Source organism: Notolepis coatsorum (genome assembly GCF_963971535.1).
Source record: "Notolepis coatsorum genome assembly, chromosome: 9".
Taxonomy (NCBI): domain Eukaryota; kingdom Metazoa; phylum Chordata; class Actinopteri; order Aulopiformes; family Paralepididae; genus Notolepis; species Notolepis coatsorum.
In genome coordinates this window covers 57446577-57468004 of record NC_140173.1, presented here as the reverse complement: position 1 = coordinate 57468004, position 21428 = coordinate 57446577, and the positions used below count along the sequence as shown (strand labels likewise).

The following is a 21428-nucleotide window of genomic DNA, read 5'->3' as shown; positions in this document are numbered from 1 at the left end:
ACACCCGAAAACGGGCAAAAGTATACCCGTTAAAGGACGGATTACGTGTAATTCCTCAAATCTGGTGTATCTGCTAAAATGTCTGTGTAATTTTTCTTATGTGGGGAAAACAACTAGAGCCTTTAAATCGAGAATCAGTGAACACAAATGTTCAGTGAGAAATTCAGATGTCAAGTCGTCAGTAGCTAGACATTTTTCCAAGTGCAAACATACCGTTAACGACCTCAAATACATGGGACTTGAGTTAGTCCACAGGCCCGCGAGAGGGGGAGACAGACACAAGTTACTATTGCAACGGGAATGTTATTATATCCATCTGTTCAATTGCATAGAACCTAGAGGAATGAATGAGGAGAACGTTTTAACCTGTTTCCTTTAAGCACCTTTTACCGATATTATTATTTCGGTTTAATTATGTTGTTGTTGTTTTTAAGCAAGAGGTATGGTTTTCCAAGGATTCTCAATAGAGAATATGGAATTATTTATTTAAATATGTAAAGGGGCTCAATTTGCCCTAGAAACTATGGGCATGTTACATATCAAGTTTCTGGTAATGTAATGTATTTTTGTTTTTGTTTATATATGTATAATTTGTGTATTTACGAATAGACTCTATTTCGATAGGTCATTCCTTTGGTCATTGTGGACCAATAAGCTCAGGCACACCTGCGCCGTGATGTCATTTCCTGTCAAGTCATTAACTACCAGGTGTATATAACCACCATCTTGACTGTAATTCCATTGCTAGCCATAACACTGATGAAGGAACAATTAGTTCCTAAACATGTTTGTTTCCACTTCAGGCTGCCATTAAATACTTGAACCTGAGAGTGCTGGTCCGGCTTCCCTGCTTTCTTTATACTTCAACTTTACGGGATTTCAGCACCCAGTGTCGGACTTTGAGAGCGCGGTCTAACTTGACATTTAGATTCCTTAGTAGCAAAGACAGATATATTTAACATATAGACACACGCTTATTGTAGTTTATTTATAATAAAAAAAACATATATGGATATATACATATTGGAGTTAGAATCACACATAAACACACACCCACACTTTTGGTTGTATAATGCACCATAATACTGGGATGAACCAATAGCTTTAGGACCAAAAAGATTAGCTATAACCCACCCTGGCCGGCAGGGGGCAGCATCAGACTTACTCTTTGTTGAAGCCGGGGCCTCCTCTGGTGAACGCTCGATTCTTGAACTCCGTCCACACGTTCTGGAGCTGAGAGGACTGTTGGAGGAGAGAGAGAAGGAACACATTATTTATTTTGAGATACATTAAGTTTGACCTCCTAATCATTTGTAATGTGTTTCACTCATCGATCACAAGCACCACAATACACACACGCACACATATAACGCACACACACACAGGCTTATTCCTTAACTCATTGACCGCCGGGGATTAGCCTTATCCTGTGGTAGTATTGCCACGCTGTAAACAATGGGAGTTAGTCACCTTGTTTGTAGAGCTAAATCTATATTCTATATTATAGCCATGGATACAATACTATAGTCATTTGACATTGAGTTTCTTCCGGTCAAGATGCAAAAAAGAGAAAATGTTTCCATCCATACGTTCCCGTGTTATATCATGGTGAATATAAGTATGGTTTGAGAGCGGTCTAGGGTAATTCATGAAATGCTTAGTTATGGCAGTATACGTCGATTCCATTGTAGACGTTGCCGTTTCTTGCCTGAACCCGCTATTGTTCCGGAATCAAATCTACATCACAGGTATTATGTTCCATCATGAATGCATGATTCCTTCAGTTAAATGCAGAAAAAACTGAGGTTCATATTATAGGCTCAGAAAAAGTCACCTCAGAAGTTGCCACATGCATGGGGACCCTCTCAACAACTCTGAGGCCCAAGCTCATAAACCTTGGTGTGATCTTTGACCAGCAGATGCACTTTGATCACCACATTAGATCTCTGACACGTACCTGTTTTTTCCATTTAAGAAATATCGCCAAACTTCGATCTGTTGTGTCCCAGGTAGAGCTGGAAATGATTATTCATGCTTTTGTTTCATCCCGCCTGGATTAGTGTAACTCCCCTTTCACCTGCCTCGATGCATCCTTTTTGGGCCGGCTACAAATGGTCCAAAACGCAGACGCAAGGCTGCTGACTAGGTCCAGAAGATATTGCCACATCACTCCCATCTTAGTTTCCCTGCACTGGCTCCCCATCAAATTCAGAATTCACTTTAAGGTTCTGGTCATCACCTACAGAGCCCTCCATGGTCAGGCACCTGCCTACATCTGCGACCTACTGTGTCCATACACCACGAACAGATCACTCAGGTCGTCTGATCAGGGCTTGCTGGCTGTCCCCCGGTCTAGATTGAAAAAAAAAAAGGGGGACGAGCATTCGAAACCGTGGCCCCCAGGCTATGGAATGCTCTGCCCTTGGACCTTAGATCTGTGGTCTCTGTAAACACTTTTAAAAAGCAGCTAAAGACTGTGCTGTTTAAACAGGCGTTTGGCGAATTATGCTCCGTGTAAATCTTTTGTCTTTTTTTATCCGTTTTGGTTTTCCTGATCTTTCACGTTTTTAATTATTTTCTTTTACCATGCTGCTATCTTTTTGCATTTTATTGATGTTTTTGCTATGTGAAGCACTTTGTGACCCTGGTCTGTGAAAGGTGCTATATAAATAAACTTTACTTACTTACTAACTTACTAAAAACACTTATCAGCCCGATCGGTACAAAAGCCTTGCAGGATCAAGCTCTAATGTACGTCAAATCGTCCTTACCTGCGACCGGGAGTATTCCAAAAACAATATTCCAATTTCTTGATCGCCATCTGGTACATCCAATGTCCATTTGCTCGACGGCATAATCCACCATAACATATGGATCGGGCATATTTGACGGGCTTCAATGTAACCGGCAGAACCGTTTGTCTTGCCCAACAAGGAAAAATGTAACCCGAAACCTTTGGCCATCCCACAGCCCAGGATACATCCCACAGCCCAGGATACATAACACAGCCAAGTATAACCATTGTTGGCAGTGAATGAGTTAAACATCCCATGAAATGTAACATTTTCCTGCACTCTATTGTCTCTATTTAGAACTAGGTATGTTGAGAAGCTTGAGATTATCCTCTCTGTTGCAGAGTTTAAAACCTTGATCTCCAACTTTCGGCAATAAAGTTGTACGTGTTTTAATTTATTTGTTATCCTTGCTCTTCGTCTCGTCTTGTTGTCTTATTGTTATGATTTTATATGCTTTTTCTTATTCTCCTTCTTATTTCTGTATGTACATACTAGACGTGACTGTAAATTAGGGAAACCTCACTTGCCTTTCGAGTTTAAATAAAAAAATGAAAAATGTATCACTAAGTGCCAAGAAATTGCCAGAAATCCATTGTTTTCTCTTCCTGGACAATGTACAGAGTACCGACTCTGTGAGTCACAGTGACATCTCTCGTACCCCCAAAAAAATTGTCCAACACATTTCAACTTTGAACCATGTCCTCTGATGCATGGGTACTTTAAGACGACAGTCAAACTGGCCTCCCACCCCCAGAGGTCCGTTGCATTCGGAAATATCTCAAATCGTGGAAGCTTGTGGCGCCGTGAATGCCGTTCCTGTGGCTCTTTGATTGAATTCATCTTTGCGGGATAGGGGTGCCACTCTGCGGCAGGGGTCAGAGGTCAGAGGGCCGAAGGGGACAGGGTGGTTTGAACGTCCTCAACGCCATCTGTGAACTTCCCACATTACGGATGCACACTGGAATTCCTCTTTTTGGCCAAGGTCTGAAGTTAACATGTGGAGGAGAGGGATGGTGTGAAAGCAGAGGACACGACTGATTCTTTCCAGGCTACAGAGGACGGATCTTCACAGGCCAGACCGTGATATGGTGCTTTAAGGCCCGTAAATGCTGCTAGTAAATCCCTTTGGCCGAGTTGTGAAGAGGCCCCCGGTTTGGGATGAGACAATAGTTGGACACGATCTGCACACACACACACTCTGCATTGTACTGTATATTGTAACTCAGTTAAAAAAAATTCCCCTACTCTGTATTGTATATATGTATATTGAACACTTTTGTTTACACTTGTTTACGTACTTTTCACTTTCTATTTTATACTTATCTATTTTTATCTAGCACACTCTCTCAGGAGCAAAACAGAAAAAAAGCATTTCACATAAAAGTATTCTGTATTTTTGTATGACAACTAATAAAGAAACTTGACACGTGAAACTTGAAACCTGTATGTCGCTGGTGGCCAGAGCCTTGATGAACTTGTCCAGTTTGCTGCGGAGGTCGTGGATTGCCGGCTGACCCCTGGTGGCTGCAGAGCCCTCGTGGCCCTCGGTCAGACGCTTCTCCAGCTTGGCGAAGGCCTCCAGGAACCCATACACTGACATGGCCACTCCGCTGTTGGGGATCTGATGCGGAAGACGGGACGGTTTTTGAGGGGTGAAAAACACAGGAATAAATTGGTGCATTTATATAGCAGCTTTTATCCCAAAATCGCTTTACAATTTTGTTCCTCACATTCACCCGTTCACTCACACGTACTTCACACACCGACCGCGGAGCCAACCCTGCTCATCTGGAGCAGTTAGGGGTTCTGCTCAAGGACACTTCAACACGCTGCCCCGAGAGGAGCAGGAATCGAACCGGGAACCAGGCGACCCAAGTTGTAATAGGTAAATTAATCCTAATGACCAAGTATCAAACCAAATGATAACAGCAGCCCATACTACATGTAGTCATTGAGCTGTATTTAATATGTATGTTAGAGCGCCCTCCTCTGGCTGAAACGTGGCATGTCGTCACACTGGGCCTAGTCTCACTAGGAGGAGGCCCACGGCAGTGAGCAGGGTGTTGATTGGTATCTGCAGTATTGCCTACAAACCTTAGTGAGGAGCACTAGAGTGATCCCAGGCCACAGAGGCAGGCAGTACATGGAGTGAGGCATCATGGGATATAAGCCCTCCTTCAGGGAGACCTCTAGGAACACTCTTCTGGGGGTGGAGCGGTCAGGAGGCGGGACCTCCAGGGTCTGCAAGCTGTCCTCCGCCATCTGAAGATAAATCACACTTATTATTCAGGGAAAGTACAATACTAATTTATTAGTTTGTTTACTTTTACTGATAGTATGCATTCAGATAAAAAAAATGTATTGCCTATATTTATTGTAATGTATAATATAACCGATAGGGCATACAGACCCTCATCTGCACCTTTATTCACACTGTGTTACAAAGGGTCAGATTAAACCGAATATATATATTTATTGCCTGAGATCCCATGTATAATATTTGTATATCGTTTGATATTCCCTGTATATTCCTTGTACAATATGCACTGAATATCCCTTTAGTCTAGCAGGACAGACCATAATATTCATTCCTCTATTGGAAGCGATCCCATGGCGCCAGGCACCGAGTAAAGCCTTGCCCACTCGAGCTGACTTGAAAGCTGCCGCCGGGACTCGCCCAAACATGCCCGCTTTTCGCCCACGGCTACGAGACCTAGAGGCGACAGAAATGAGATAGGCACTATTTGTCCACCGTGGATATAAATATGGCGCAAGAATACAGAACCCCCCTTGCAGTTCCCCCTTGCAGTTCCTCTTCAGTTCGCCTTCAGTTCAGTCTGGTTCAGTTACCAAGTAAAGCCTTACCCACTACGTAACGTGAGGTATAGCAGGGCTCGTATCGCCCAAGATAGAATCGTGTTATCCTAAATACGTCTGTTTGTCGTATCGTTCTCCATATATTAGTAAACCTTCATTACGAGTCAAAGACCACGTGAAGTGGGTAATTGTGTGTCTATAATAGAGCACTTATTGCCGCGTGCTAATAGTACAGTAACGTCAAGTTCAGCCGTGCACTACCGCACCGGAGAGGATATCTACACCGGAGCAGCAGCACCACGGAGGAATTACACCCCACCGGCAGTGCCACTCTCCGGGCAAGGATTATTCTTCTTCATTGCTTTGACCAAGCTGCTGGAACAGAGAACCGCCTACCCCACTGCTACTGTGGGATTTACACCTGCCCGTGAGACCATCACTCAAGCCTGTCTCTGTCGTAACAGAGGCTCGACGGCTCTCACCTACACGGCGCGCATCCTGGGACCAGGTTGCCTATCCCCACTGCTCCAGGGGTGATATTGCCCCCGTGAACCATTGACTTGCATAGAGCTTTGGCCCCCTCTGCTGGCTTACAACCGGTAGTACACCCTTTCCCAGAAGATCCCTAGATAATCCTTAATATCCATTATTGATTTACCTGCACATTCTATTTGCCTTATAAGCGCATCTAAAGTGACCAAGTGATGTAACCTAATATCCCCTTTGTGTAATAAATATTGTAAACGAGTATTTTGAGTGGAAAACCTGTTATTGTGCGAGTGTCGTCATCTAGAATACCTTTGTACGGTGTTGGCCAGCAATGTACAAGTCGGTAGTGATTCAATGATATCAGTACTTGATTAATACAGTCAGGGAATTGTACCCCTCAGTTACAATTGGTCCTTCGATAGCCGAGATAATAATTAGCGTAATATTAATATAATATTAATATGGAATTGGCCGATGACGAACACTCCACAAACGGTTCTCCTAAGCTAGACCGCCCGCAGCACAGACGACAGCCACCTCCCTACCTAGAGGCATACTCTGTCAGTCCAATACCTAGCTTTAAAGGGAAGTTAAACGCGGAAAAAGTAGAAAGTAAAATTATGTCTGACCCTAACAACCAGGTTACCCCGACCACAGAGGCCCTAGTGGGTGCTAATGTAACTGACCAAGCTCACGGTGGGGACCAGGAGGGAACTGACACGACTTTACCCCCAGACAATACCGAAGAAATAGCCCCCGATCAGCCCCGGGAGGAAGACAACCCTAAAGAGACGCGCACCCAGGAGACGGATCTCCTCGGTACGCAACAGGAGAATGGATCCCCAACCAGTACTGCCGGGAGCCGATCGCCCCGAACGGCGTCTTCCCCCAGCGAGGCGGACAAGATGCTGGCGCAAGCACTCATCGCCACCCTGGCAGCCTCCACCGAACGCGATCGACTTCAAGCGCAACAGACGTGCGAGCGCGAACATTATGCAGGCGAGCGAGAGCGCTTCCAGGCGCAACAAAGGAGCGAAGACGACCGAATAAGACTGGAGACCAGACGCCTCCAGACAGAAGAGAACATCGAGAGAAGCCGCGCCGACGCCGCCCATGCCAGCGCCAATGCCCAGCGCGACGTCGAGAGAAGCCGCGCCGACGCCGCAAATGCACAGCTCCACGCCGCCCATGTCAGCGCCAATGCCCAGCGCGACATCGCCAATGCCCAGCGCGAAGCAGCGCGCGACGCAGCCCATGCCCGGCGCGAGGAAGAGTGCGACCGGCTGCAGGCGGAGCTGATGGACAAACTGGTTGCCATGGCGACACCCCCTCACTCCGCACGGAGCTCTCAGAGGTCGTCAAGACATGGGTCTAGGACACATTCCCCTACCCGACGAAGCGACCCGGGACCCCGCCTACAGGAGGATCCTGTCCACGTCTCCGAACCCCCTCCCCAGCCGGTCCATACGAGACCCAGCAACCGGGTAACGGAACCGGACCACGCCGAGAGACTGAGCAGACGACTCCAGGTCCTAGCAGAGGAAGAGGAGGAGGAAGAGGAGGGGTGTCAAGCCGACCAGCAGCAACGTGCTCTGGCCCAGGAGGCCCAGTACAGCCCCGACCCGCAGCCACGTACTCAGGACCAGGAGGTCCAGTACAGCCCAGAAGTCAGCCCCGAGGCCCTGCGCTACCAACCCCCGACTCAACTCACGGGTGAGTTTGACGCACCGCCAGCCCCGAGGAACAGCACCTGGGTACCCGACCTTTGGTACCCACCAAGTACCAGCCCAAGACGACACGCAAGAGGAGACTCGCCTAGGAGGCCTCTCCCCCAACGCTCACCGATGTATCAGTCACCCACAGCGTCATACATTGCCACGCCGTCAATCCCAGACTTCGTCTATGAGAATCGAGCACAGTACACGGAGCTCCGGATGTGCCTAGAGACAATGATGGTGGATGTCGCTGATGAACGCCACAAGTATGCAATATTACTGAAGCACCTGAAAGTACCGCGAGCGCACAATATAGCGCTGGCCTACGCCTCCTCTTCGACACCATACACAGCGGCCCTTGCAGCGCTGGACCAGAGATATGGACGTATATGGGATTACGTGATAGAAGAGATAAGGCATATTGACCGCCTACCCCCAGCCACAGACAATCGAGCACTGGACGACCTGTCCATCAGAGTGCAGTCCCTGGTAGGGATGCTGGGAGCGCAGAGGGAAAAGGGTAGGCATGAACTATACGCCAACTCAAATGTAGAGAGGATCTTGGAGAAGCTACCGCCCGCCCGACAGGAGCGCTTTAGGCGGCAGAGAGACCACCGAGACCCTAATGGCCCCGAACCGAACCTCCTCGATCTAGCCGACTTCCTGGCGAGAGAAGTCAGCAGCCTACGGCTAGATACATTCGGACGGAGCACCCCTGGCTCCAGAGAGGGACCCAGGAGAATAAATGATGGAAGAAGATCGGTGACTGTCATGCACCAATCAGAGTCAGTACCGCAGCACTCCAACCACAACACCCCCTCGACGAAAGAGGACCAGTGGAAGATTGAGTGCCAGTACTGTGCGGGAGAACATCGGCTCCATCAGTGCGAGGATTTCAAGAAGCTGACCACGGATGATGTGAGCCAGTGGGTCAAGGACCACCGCCGCTGCTTCCGCTGCGCGCGCAGCCACCTAGCAGCTGAGTGCCACCTGAAGAAAAAGTGCAGCAGGTGCGGTGGCACCCACCTGGAGGTCCTGCACGACATCAACAAGCGTCACCCAGGACAACAGAGTGGGCCCGTCGCGGTACTGTACCATGCCGAGGCGGTGGCACCAGCACCGAAGAGCCCCCAGACCGCTCCCTACTGTACCTACTGCGACGGCAGACACTGGCTGGCACAGTGCGCCGAATATAAGACACTGAACCCCGTCCAAGTGAACCAGTGGCGCCAGGCGGCCCAGGCGGGCGCCGTTTACCGCGCAGCACGGTGCGGAGCCCACCAGAAGGTCCAAGACAACCAACTAGCAGGAGTGCTCCACATTGACCAGCACAGCGGGACCCCCCGTGTGCTCCTCAAAGTGGTCAGAGTGCTCCTGAGCCACGGGGACAAAGTCATGGACACTTACGCCGTCCTTGATGACGGGTCAGAGAAGACCCTTCTGCTCGCGTCCGCTGCGGCCCAGCTGGGACTGCGGGGGAGCGAGAACCAAATGACGATTCGGACAATAAGAAGAGATTTAAAGACGATAAAGGGCGAGAATGTCTCCTTCACTATCGCAGCAAGCGGGCAGCCAGAGCGACGGTACAAGATAACAAATGCTTTCACCAGCCAAGAAATAGGACTATCACAGTACACCTACCCCATCCCACAGCTGATGGATAAGTGTGCGCACCTGCGTCAACTACCTATCCCGCTCATAGACGGCGCCACTCCGACCCTGCTGATAGGCTCCGACCATGCAGACCTCATCGTCCCGATAGACCGGGTCCATACCGGAACCCGAGGCTGTCCTGCAGCAGTCGAGACCCGCCTAGGATGGACATTGCAAGGCCCCCTCGCTAAATCTCTCAACCGAACAGCAGCCACTAGTTGCCTCCACTCCAGAGAGACAGAAGAAGACACCGGCCTCTCCCCCATACAGCAGAGGCTACTGACATTAAGCGAGAGGCCCGTGAGAGAACCGTGGGTACCAGAGGGAGTTCGGAACTCCACCCCCCTCAGCTGCGCTTCAGACGTAGCTGACCTCGAACCCAGCACCCCAAGCGACTCCTTGACGGGGCGGCTGGGACCGGCCCCTCCTCACACAGGGTACAGAGCGAACAAGAGAAACAGACGGAGGAGGAGAAAGCACAGCCAAGCCAAGATCAAAGCAGTCTCAGGCCCGCTTCCTCCTAAGCCCCCCTTCATCCCGTCCAGTCGTCATGACCATAGACCAGTCACCACCCCGAGTTGCGTGGCCGGCCGGCCGCGTAAGCAAAGTGACCACTGGTACCGACGGAAAGGTCAGAGTGGCAGAAGTGCTCGGCCAAGGGCGGATCTACAACCGACCCGTGGCGAGGCTGATCGAGCCGCCAAGGCTCCCCGACTTGCCTAATGACGACCATGACCCCCTGACTTTGTGAACTGACCGACCCCTCACAGACATTGAGTAGTGGACAGTGCGGTTAATCTGCCCCTGCTTAGCTAATTAGGTGGGACTAATTAGGGGGCGGCTGTTACAAAGGGTCAGATTAAACCGAATATATATATTTATTGCCTGAGATCCCATGTATAATATTTGTATATCGTTTGATATTCCCTGTATATTCCTTGTACAATATGCACTGAATATCCCTTTAGTCTAGCAGGACAGACCATAATATTCATTCCTCTATTGGAAGCGATCCCATGGCGCCAGGCACCGAGTAAAGCCTTGCCCACTCGAGCTGACTTGAAAGCTGCCGCCGGGACTCGCCCAAACATGCCCGCTTTTCGCCCACGGCTACGAGACCTAGAGGCGACAGAAATGAGATAGGCACTATTTGTCCACCGTGGATATAAATATGGCGCAAGAATACAGAACCCCCCTTGCAGTTCCCCCTTGCAGTTCCTCTTCAGTTCGCCTTCAGTTCAGTCTGGTTCAGTTACCAAGTAAAGCCTTACCCACTACGTAACGTGAGGTATAGCAGGGCTCGTATCGCCCAAGATAGAATCGTGTTATCCTAAATACGTCTGTTTGTCGTATCGTTCTCCATATATTAGTAAACCTTCATTACGAGTCAAAGACCACGTGAAGTGGGTAATTGTGTGTCTATAATAGAGCACTTATTGCCGCGTGCTAATAGTACAGTAACGTCAAGTTCAGCCGTGCACTACCGCACCGGAGAGGATATCTACACCGGAGCAGCAGCACCACGGAGGAATTACACCCCACCGGCAGTGCCACTCTCCGGGCAAGGATTATTCTTCTTCATTGCTTTGACCAAGCTGCTGGAACAGAGAACCGCCTACCCCACTGCTACTGTGGGATTTACACCTGCCCGTGAGACCATCACTCAAGCCTGTCTCTGTCGTAACAGAGGCTCGACGGCTCTCACCTACACGGCGCGCATCCTGGGACCAGGTTGCCTATCCCCACTGCTCCAGGGGTGATATTGCCCCCGTGAACCATTGACTTGCATAGAGCTTTGGCCCCCTCTGCTGGCTTACAACCGGTAGTACACCCTTTCCCAGAAGATCCCTAGATAATCCTTAATATCCATTATTGATTTACCTGCACATTCTATTTGCCTTATAAGCGCATCTAAAGTGACCAAGTGATGTAACCTAATATCCCCTTTGTGTAATAAATATTGTAAACGAGTATTTTGAGTGGAAAACCTGTTATTGTGCGAGTGTCGTCATCTAGAATACCTTTGTACGGTGTTGGCCAGCAATGTACAAGTCGGTAGTGATTCAATGATATCAGTACTTGATTAATACAGTCAGGGAATTGTACCCCTCAGTTACACACTGTTTATGTGTTTTTGCACACAATGAGTTCCCTTCCATCACTAACATTATTGTTTAAGTATTTTTGGTTGAAATAAAGTTAGTTATAAGGTTTTAAATTTGTCGTTAAAAACGAACTACAATTACGGTCTACTACTACTAGTATAACTACTACGTACGGTATACGGCTGTCGCCTAATACAACCAGGAGTCTACGCTGTGGTGACATCAGTCAGCAGCGCCAAAGTGAGTAGTTCCTCAGTGAACAAAAACATAAACGTTGTTATTTTGCTACTTTTACGATTAACTCATTCCCCGCCAACGACGAGTACAGTATACTCGCTATTGGCCGCCAATCGTTGGACGCCAACAACGAGTATACTCGTTATTTGATCGTTATTTCTTTTATTCGCTATTTCCAATCGTTATCCATCCAGGGAGCCTGTGTAACCATAGGGAATGAGTCTGAGGTAGCAAAAGTCCAATACCGCCGCCTGGTGGTATGCGGCCGATGTTGCACTCCCTTTGAGATCGCGTTCACACCAACAGCAAACGCACCATGGTCCACTTTGAAACGAACCGAGTCCCAACTTTTCAAGAGGACCATGGTTCGGTTGTTTGGTCCTCAATATAGTTTGGTTTGCGTTCACACCTGTACAAACCAAACGGACTATTGATCTAAAGGGACCATGGTCCACTTAAAGTGGACCAAACAGGGTAGATGTGAATGCGCCCTGAGAATGTGTATGTGGCGGTGTGTCGATGAAATTCCACCGGGCGGACTTTTCTAGTAGCCTGGACCGAGGGCTTTACCCAATCGCATTGAATCGTTTTCGGGCCCCCCGATTCATTATGCTGTGGTGGGTTATGTCGTGGCCCAAACGGGCATACGATCTACCAGATGGCAATCAAATAATTGTAATATTCTTTTTGGAATCTCACCGGCCACAGGTAAGAGCAATTTAACGTAAATTTCAGCTTGATTGTGCCTTGTTCTCATAGCCATCGCCCTGATCAGCCTATGCTGTTGTACTAACGAATGCCGTTATTGACAATCAATTAATTAGAAACGACCCCCGCCCCCCTTTCATGCATTCATGATGGAACATAATATACTGATCATATGCATTTGAATTTTTTATTGTAGCGTGTATAGGGACAAAATGCCAATGGATTAAATATAATATGCGTCACGGCCTATTACTAGCCTCCCAGGAATTACCCTAAACCGCTCTAAAACCATACTTATATTCACCACGGTATAAAACGGGAATGTATGGATGGAATTTTTTTTTCTTTTTCACATCTTGAACGATAGATACTCGATGCCAAATGGGCCATAGTATTGCTTCCATAGCTATAATATATATATATAGTTATATAGCCCTGCAAACAAGGTGAGCGACTCCATAGGTTTAATGTGGTTGGCAGCACATATCATATCCTGTTCCCAACATGGCAGTCAATGAGTTAATTGTGAATTTTTTCATCTTGAGCTATAGATTGTGGATGAATACACACAGAAAGGTAGACCATGCCAATGTTCATGCTTTATTTGTTTTAAACGAGACGATTTAGAAATGGGTCCATTGGAAATACATTGCCATTTCAAGGAGGGTGGACCGCGCGGGAAACACCAATGACGTAACCACTACACCTCCTTATTGGACTGATACTAGGTAATCGTGTCAGAGAACTTCCTGGGTACTAACATCTGATACCAAGTTCAAATGGTTCTCCGCCATCTTCGCTCATGGAAAGATGTTCTCTTTAGAAAAATCGATTACTGTACATCTCAATCATTTTCGTCAAATGAACACAAACTTAAGGCCTGTTTCTATAGCGTTCATTAAAACGAATGCTTTAAGACCGGTGTCGTTTAGTGTTTGGCATCACTACTGGCAAATAAAAACAATGGTATCTGCATCTCCATCCCCACTGAAGTACAGCTTCACAGCACCTGTATGTCCGGATCGTCCACAAACTCAAACACCGGCGTGCCACCTCTCTCTGGCTCGTCTGTTGACATGGAGGGAAAGAGAGGAAGGAAGGTCAGTTTGCCGTACAGGTCACAGTACAGGTCAGAATATGACGATACATTAAATCACAACCTACCTGAGGTGCTCGAGTCTCTGTCTGTAGGTGAGGGTTCTGGAGTGTAGAAGATCTCAGGTCCTGAGGTACTGTCTACATCCTAAAAAACAAACAAACAAACACAACATGAACAGAGATCAACGGTGGTCACCGGTTCGAATCCCTCTCAAACCAACTAACTGCTCAGGTGCTTTCGAGCAAGGCACTGAACAACCCCAACTGCTTCACAGGAGCTGCTGACTGAGTGGCAAATGGTAAAGAAAGAAACAGCAAGAAGGGTCTCTGTCCCACAATCTTTAGTATGTACCCCTATTGAGCAAGCGCTCCCTCACTGTGGCCTCTTCACCGGGAGGAGCCAATGTGATATTTTCCCCTCCCAGAGGCCTCTCCACCGGGAGGAGCCAATGTGATCTTTTCCCCCACTGAGTATAGGGTCCCCCCCAGGGCTGTGTTCTAAGGCCCCTGCTGTATTCACTGTGTACACACATGACTGTGTGGCCAGGTTCAGCTCCAACTCCATAGTGAAGTTTGCGGACCACACAGTGGTGGTGGGGCTGATCTCTAACAATGATGAGAAGGCCTACCGGGAGGAGGTTGATGAACTGGCACGGTGGTGCTGGAATAACAGCCTACTCCTGAACATTGGTAAAACCAAAGAGCTGATTGTGGATTTTAGGAGAATACAGCAGGGGACACACAAGCCACTGTGGATAAATGGGGCTATCGTAGACAGGGTGAGCAGTTTTAAGTACCTGGTAGTGCACAGCACAGAAGACCTGACTGATTGATTGATTGAAAACTTTATTAGCAGATTGCAGAATGGGTACAGTACAGTACAGCTCAATACATTTGTTAAGGGGATGCAGACCAGAGAAATACTTTCGTCTTGTTTACATCAGGGTCCCCCATTTTCAATTCATCATAACATGAATCATGGTCAACCCACATGCCACTGTGGTAAAAAAGACGAAACAGCGCCTCTACCACCTGAGACAATTAAGTTCAGAGCATCAGGGAAGATACTCCACTCCTTCTATTCCGGGGCTGTAGAGAGCATTCTGACTGGGAACATCACTGCCTGGTTTGGGCCCAGGACAGGAAGGCCCTACAGAGAGTGGTGCGCTCAGCAGAATGGACTACGGGTATTGCACTACCACCCCTGCAGGACTTATACAAATAGGTGCAAATCCAGAGCCTGTAGAATAATGAAGGACCCTCACCACCCCAATAACAGCCTGTTCAAGCTGCTGCGGTCAGGCAAGCGCCTCCGTATACACGCAACAAGAACAGAGAGACTAAGGCTCAGCTTCTTCCCTCAGGCCATCGGAACAATGAACACTGATCTCTCCACACACAAGCACACATGAACACACACATATACACACAACATTCTGCACTCGCACACACACAAACGCACCACAGGTCACTTTAAACACACAAGAAAAGGACACTTTAAAGGGAGGAAAAGGACACTTTAAGAAAATAACGTTGCGATTGTTGTATAGTAGAGTTAGTAACAGCAAGTATAGCATAGGGACATAGAAGAAAAACTGCACATTGTGTATGTACATAGGCAGGGCCGCCTGGGAGAAATGCGAGGCCCTGTGCAAGATTTAAACGCGAGCCCCCCCCCCCCCCCCCCCCCCCCCCACAGGTAAAAAAATAAAAAAATAAAAAGAAATTAATTAAAAAAAAAAAGATTTACAGTCAACATATTCTTAAATAACAGCGCTGCCCGAGGCTGGGCATGATACAGTCAACATATAGCAAGAGAGAGAGAGAGAGAGAGAGAGAGAGCTCCCGTTCTACAGTCAATATACAGTGTTATCGCTGCACAGACCCGGCAATGCCCCTGACCAGAGGAGAGAGAAATATAATAGTTAGTAAAAGCACTATATAAGCTCAGAACACAGCTCAGAACACAACACAGCTTAGAACACAGCTCAGAACACAGCTCAGAACACAGCACAGAACACAGCTCAGAACACAGCTCAGAACACAGCTCAGAACACAGGACACCTCAGAACACAGAACACATGCAGAACACAGCTCAGCACACAGCTCAGAACACAGCTCAGAACACAGAACACATGCAGAACACAGCTCAGCACACAGCTCAGAACACAGGACACCTCAGAACACAGCTTCATCTAACGAGGCGTCGCAAGGTTTCACTGTGGCCTCTCTACCGGGAGGGAGGAGCCAATGTGATCTTTCCCCCCACTGTGGCCTCTCTACTGGGAGGAGCCAATGTGATCTTTCCCCCCACTGTGGCCTCTCCACAGGGAGAAGCCAATGGGATCTTTTCCCCTCCCAGAGGCAACTCCACTTCAGACAACAGAAGGGTGATTGGCCCAGAATGTACACTGTGGAGGGCTACTACGGGATTGGCTGTCAGGTCAGAGACTTATGACACACCTGCACTCATTACACAATGTTCTAACATCAAAGCCTGGGCCCTCATTCATCAACGTGTTCTACGCACAGATCTGTGCTTACCCTGTGCGTACGATCATTTCTAAGCAAAGAGTGGGATTCATCAATTTCAATTTGAACTTGACTCCGTGCTTACGTCTACGCACAGGTCAGAGCACACTTACCTGACGCCCAGTGGTAGAATATATTATTACAACAAGGAAATGAGCTTCTGTGCATAATAACACTGGCGGAGCGTAATTCATTATAGTTCATTGTAAAATAGCAACAGTAGTGTAATTATGGTCAAAACCCTATAAATAGCATTTGGAATAATAGATCTTTCTCTCAGAATGAATGCAGCATGGTTTATATAGCGTTATCGGAATATACGGGGTGTAGGCTACTGACTGACTGCGCTCCGCGTAGCTTGATTGATTGATTGATTGATTGAAAAGTGTATTAACAGATTGCAGAATGGGTACAGTACAGTACAGCTCAGTACATACAATTGTTAATTGGGGATGCAGACCAGAGAAAGACTTTCGTCTTGTTTACATCAGGGTCCCCCATTTTCAATTCATCATAAATCATAAAGCTCAACTCGTTATTATTTTGCGCACAGACCGCAGCGGCAGAAACACGGGAACGTTTTGATTATATTTAAAAGGCTTTACGTTAAACGAAACAAGTGGAATTTCGAAGCTGCAAGCAGAATACAAGTCATATGAATATAGTGTTCTTCCCCCTTTTTACTGTATAAGAAAGAATAGAAAACGCATTGCAATGACACCAGATAGTGGACAGACTATGTATATGATGGGATTCAAGTTCGCGTTTTTGTTGATCATAGGCATGCTGTCAGAGTATGATATCTTAATCAAACATTCTAGAACATTTGTCGTCACAGATCATGTCCTAATAGAACATAGGCTATGGCATGGATCGCGTGATATTGTGTGGACTGTTATTATTACTGTACCGGTACCACCCATTGTGACAACAGCCTTGTGAGTCCCGCACACAAACATGATGGAATTCAAGTTCATGTATTGAAAGGCAGGCTACATCATACATGCAGTGAGATTCATTGTTCTTGTATATGCTCTCGTATTATTGTTTATATAGGCTACCCAATACTGACATCAAAATAGATTGTAGTATGCCTCTAGAAATCATATGCAGCAGGTAGAAAATTGACGGGAGATCCATCGCGATTTGGAATAAAATTGAGGATAACTTTAATCCCTGGGTATTAATCAAACAACACGGGAAAAGGCAGTCATATTCCAGCGCGGTATTTATTAGTGTTTGCGCTGCCCAGGCAGCAATGGTTAATAGATATCATATCCGACATCACCGTAAGTGTATACGTCTGTCAGCCTGTCTCATGACACGCTTCCCTCGGCTTAGTCCATTTTTCCACATTTCATGGGTGTATTCCATTACCGTATATGGTTAATAGGGGCGTTTCTGGTATGCAAATACTTAAAACAGTGCACGAGCTCAAACGTAGGATCAAAGTCATATTCATCATGACAGGTGTGTGTAGAGCCTGCGTACGCACGTGTGATGAATCCCGACTTCCCTGTGCGTACACTGGTTCTACATTCCGTGCTTACGTGTGGAAATAGAACATGTTCTACGCACACATTGATGAATGAGGGCCCTGGTTCCTATTAGCTGGTTCCCGGCTGTATATGTACACTAAACCCTTTTATATTAACTTAAACATTAACATAACATAAACATAAACATAAAATCCAGGCGTCTTATTTGTCGTCAGCAAGAAATGCTCCAACTTCTCAAAGCTTCAACGGAGAGTCTGTCTGTTTACGGGGGGGCCGCCGTGATTAATTTAATGCGACTCATGAGTGAAAATAACTAATTTTACGTTCTAATTAAGATGTCGGCCCCCAGTAAACAGACAGACCCTGCGTTGAAATGTCCAGAAGTTGGACCAATTCCCAACGACTGCGGGATAAGAATTTGACAAATAAGTGGCCCCTCGGATTTTATGTTTAGGTTAATATAAAATACTTCGGAGTAAGTAAAATAAAATTACGTACCGTCATAAAAGTTAATTTATGAAGCGAGCAAAGCGAAGCGGTACATATACAGCTGGAAACCTTTGGTAGCGCTTACCCCTGTGACACCCCTTACAGGGATCCTGTGCGTCTGTAAATGGCAGCGTACTGTACGTACCTCAGGCCCTGGGTCATCCAGGTTGATGTTGCTAGGATACATGTTCTGAGCCATGATGATGAGGGTCAGGAGGTCAGAGCTGGTGAGCGTGCTGGCGTTACGACTGGAACCACAAGAGATTCAAGATGATAGATGATTTATTGTCATGTGCACAGTTAAACAGACAGTTTGAAAATGAAAAACGTATTTTGCTAGTCCGCCCTACACAACATCACACAGATCACACAATAGAATGAACAACTTAAATACAAGCAAATGTTAAATGCTAAAAATAAGGAGATCTTAAAAATAAATGGTAGAAGATATATACAAGGCACAAGAGGGACGGGGACGGGGGCGCACAGGACGGCAGAGATGCACATGAGTCTTTGGTCACAAGTTCAAGTCCAGGGCCCTCATTTATCAATGCTGCGTATGCACAGATATGTGCGTAAACCGTGCGTACGATCATTTCTAAACAAAGTATGGGATTTATCAATATGAACGTGTGCTTGAGATTGTGCGTACATCTACGCACAGCTCTGACCGTGCGTACATGGCACCAAGCAGTAGAATAGGAAAACTGCAACAGATGGAATAAGCTTCCATGCATTAGAGTTTCAACACTGAAGTGTTCGGTATGACTCATAATAAATTATAGTTAATTGTAAAATAGACACATGAGTTTAATTGTTGTTCAACTCTATAAATAGCATTTGGAATAGGTATTTCCGAATGAATGCAGCATGGCTTATCTTGCGTTATCGGAAGACTAGTCACAAGTGTGTTTTCATAGATGGGGCAGATCTATTTGCAGAGAGCACAATAAGTAGAGTCCGCTACCCGAGACACATTCTCTTTGATTTGTGCCATCCCTGTGCATATTCAAGATCTCTCCACCTTGATTTTTTTGACCACCAGCATGTTCCAGCGTGAAATTGGAGTGGATTGTGTTTAATATTTCATCAATAAAAATATACGTCACACCCCGTGCCTCTCCCTGTCGTCTGCAGGTGGCTAATCTTGAGTTTACGACCCCCCTCCAGTAAGCTAACCATGGATAAATCCAAAAAAAAAAGTATCTCGGAGGAAAATATAGGGTTTAATTCAGCGTGGACAGATTAATTTGCTTTCACTACTAACGATGCAGGCTTACCTGTATGCTTGATATGTGGCGAGAAATTAGTGAACAAAAGTCCACGTCACTCGCCAAAATCAAAAGCATGTATTTAACAAATGAAAATAATTTCCAAACACGTTTTTATATTAACTTAATAAATAAACAAAACTAAAAATCTCCTTATGTCAATGAAAATGTCCAATAGGTCTAACTAAATAACATACACAAAACCGTTATGCGCTAGCAGCGTGTCTGATGGCTGAATCTGTCTGACAGCGCACAGATGTATGAGATGATATGTTTTGGGAATGTCCACCGGTGGCTAGATTTTGAAAAACCATAACCATTAAGCTTTTGGATATATGTGACCTGACAATTCCACTATCCGCAACAACACTACTCCTGAATGATATCTCCCAGCTACCGGCTCCCATACAACAAAAAATACTAATTTTAGCGGGAGTTACAGCAGCCAAAAAACTGATAGCCATGAAATGGAAACACCCCCCGAAAAACTTACAATGACCAATATTCTTAGATGATCTCCACTGCTCGGGTAATTGGAGTTAAAGAATCCAACATTGGGTTGTGGGCGTCAGCGGCTGAGAGAGTAAGAGCCATGATCTAGCAGCGAAGCGGGGTCGGGATGTTGGTCCTGAGGGGTCCTGGGGTGGGAGTGGGGGAAGACATTTCTTTTGTAATGTCTGTGGCAATATCATTTTATTTTATATTCTGTCTTTATTATTTGTATTATTTCTATTTTATTGTCATTATTGCTGTTATTGTCCTGTGAAGTCTTGCTTATTATTATTGTTACTGTATTTTGTTGCGTCTTGTTTCATGTGGGAGAAAAAATTTAATAAAAAGATTTGATCACAAAAAAAGAAATAGATGCGTTTGTTGGAGAAAACAAATTCCAATAATAGATGCCTTATTCTATGCACATATATCCCTCTCTATATATAGTATAATATATACAACTTTATACACTGTGTTATCTTAAGCAGCAGCGTTCCGGTACCGGACCGACAATGACATCACGCCATAAATCCATCTCTACAGAATGTATGAATTAAAGGGGAACTATCTTATAAATGGCCTTTTTCAGTGTTTAGCATTGTTTCCTGGCTATGTGGACTTATATTAACACTTTGAGCGCCACGCCTGGTTTTCCTTTTTACCGGCTGAATGCCACCATCGGCGCCAATGTTAACGTTAATATCGCCTAATCTATGTTTTAAATTATGGCTATGTGTCTAATCTGCCCATCGCATTATCAAAGACTATTTTCCAGTCAGTGCTGTCAAGGCAGATTGTTTTTTGCACATTACGGCCGCGCACGGATAATCGCCTCGTTGATTTCCTCTCGGACTTTTACAGTGAAACCGAAAGAAGACATTTCACAAAACAGCCTATATCTTCATCAAACTTACTCTGATTATCCTAACACTGATAACATAGTCCTTACCTGACATCAGATGGTATCCAACTGGTATATTCCAATTCCTGATCACCATTCGAAAAAATCGATACGTGTATGGATCCAACGCGATACTGTAGAACTCCATGATCAGCGGGGATCTGAGGTTCCAGAATGAACTGTGGTAACCCCGGCTGGATCAGTGGACTGGAAAATGTGGAGTACCGGATTTTTTTCCCCATTCATTTTCATTGAGTCCATTCCAAAATCACTTATGTCATCTGGGAGACGACAGGGGGCGCTTTTTTCCACAGTGATCGCCGGCGCCGCTCGGCTATACTCGGGTAGGCTCGGGTGATGCAATAATTTTTCAGATCGCTAAAAAAAAAAAAAAAAATCAGAGAAATCTCGTGAGTGGCATTCAACGTCACTATTAAAAACCAGAGATATCTCGTGAGTGGCACTCAAAGTGTTAATAGGATCTATGTCTCCAATTCTCATATTGGCGCATTCTTCCAATTCTTCCTGAGTCATCTGAAAATGTGCATATCTGTGATGTCAGAGATTTCTCAGCTGCATAATAATGTGGCAGTTGATGTGGCAGTTGGCACCAGGCCACACAGTGGT

At 46.2% G+C, this 21428-nt stretch overlaps 1 protein-coding gene across 1 annotated transcript in view; it reads right to left on the bottom strand.

Moving 5' to 3' along the window:
- hps1 (HPS1 biogenesis of lysosomal organelles complex 3 subunit 1) overlaps window positions 1–21428 on the bottom strand; it is an 82145-nt gene that overhangs the window by 26406 nt on the left and 34311 nt on the right. Inside the window, exons 7-12 of the mRNA XM_084321542.1 lie at window positions 18283–18385; window positions 13684–13762; window positions 13529–13587; window positions 4890–5057; window positions 4237–4416; window positions 1166–1242 (exon numbers count right to left, since the gene is read on the bottom strand). Of these exons, the coding sequence (XP_084177668.1) occupies window positions 1166–1242; window positions 4237–4416; window positions 4890–5057; window positions 13529–13587; window positions 13684–13762; window positions 18283–18385 (666 nt within the window). The remainder of the gene's footprint in view (window positions 1–1165; window positions 1243–4236; window positions 4417–4889; window positions 5058–13528; window positions 13588–13683; window positions 13763–18282; window positions 18386–21428) is intronic.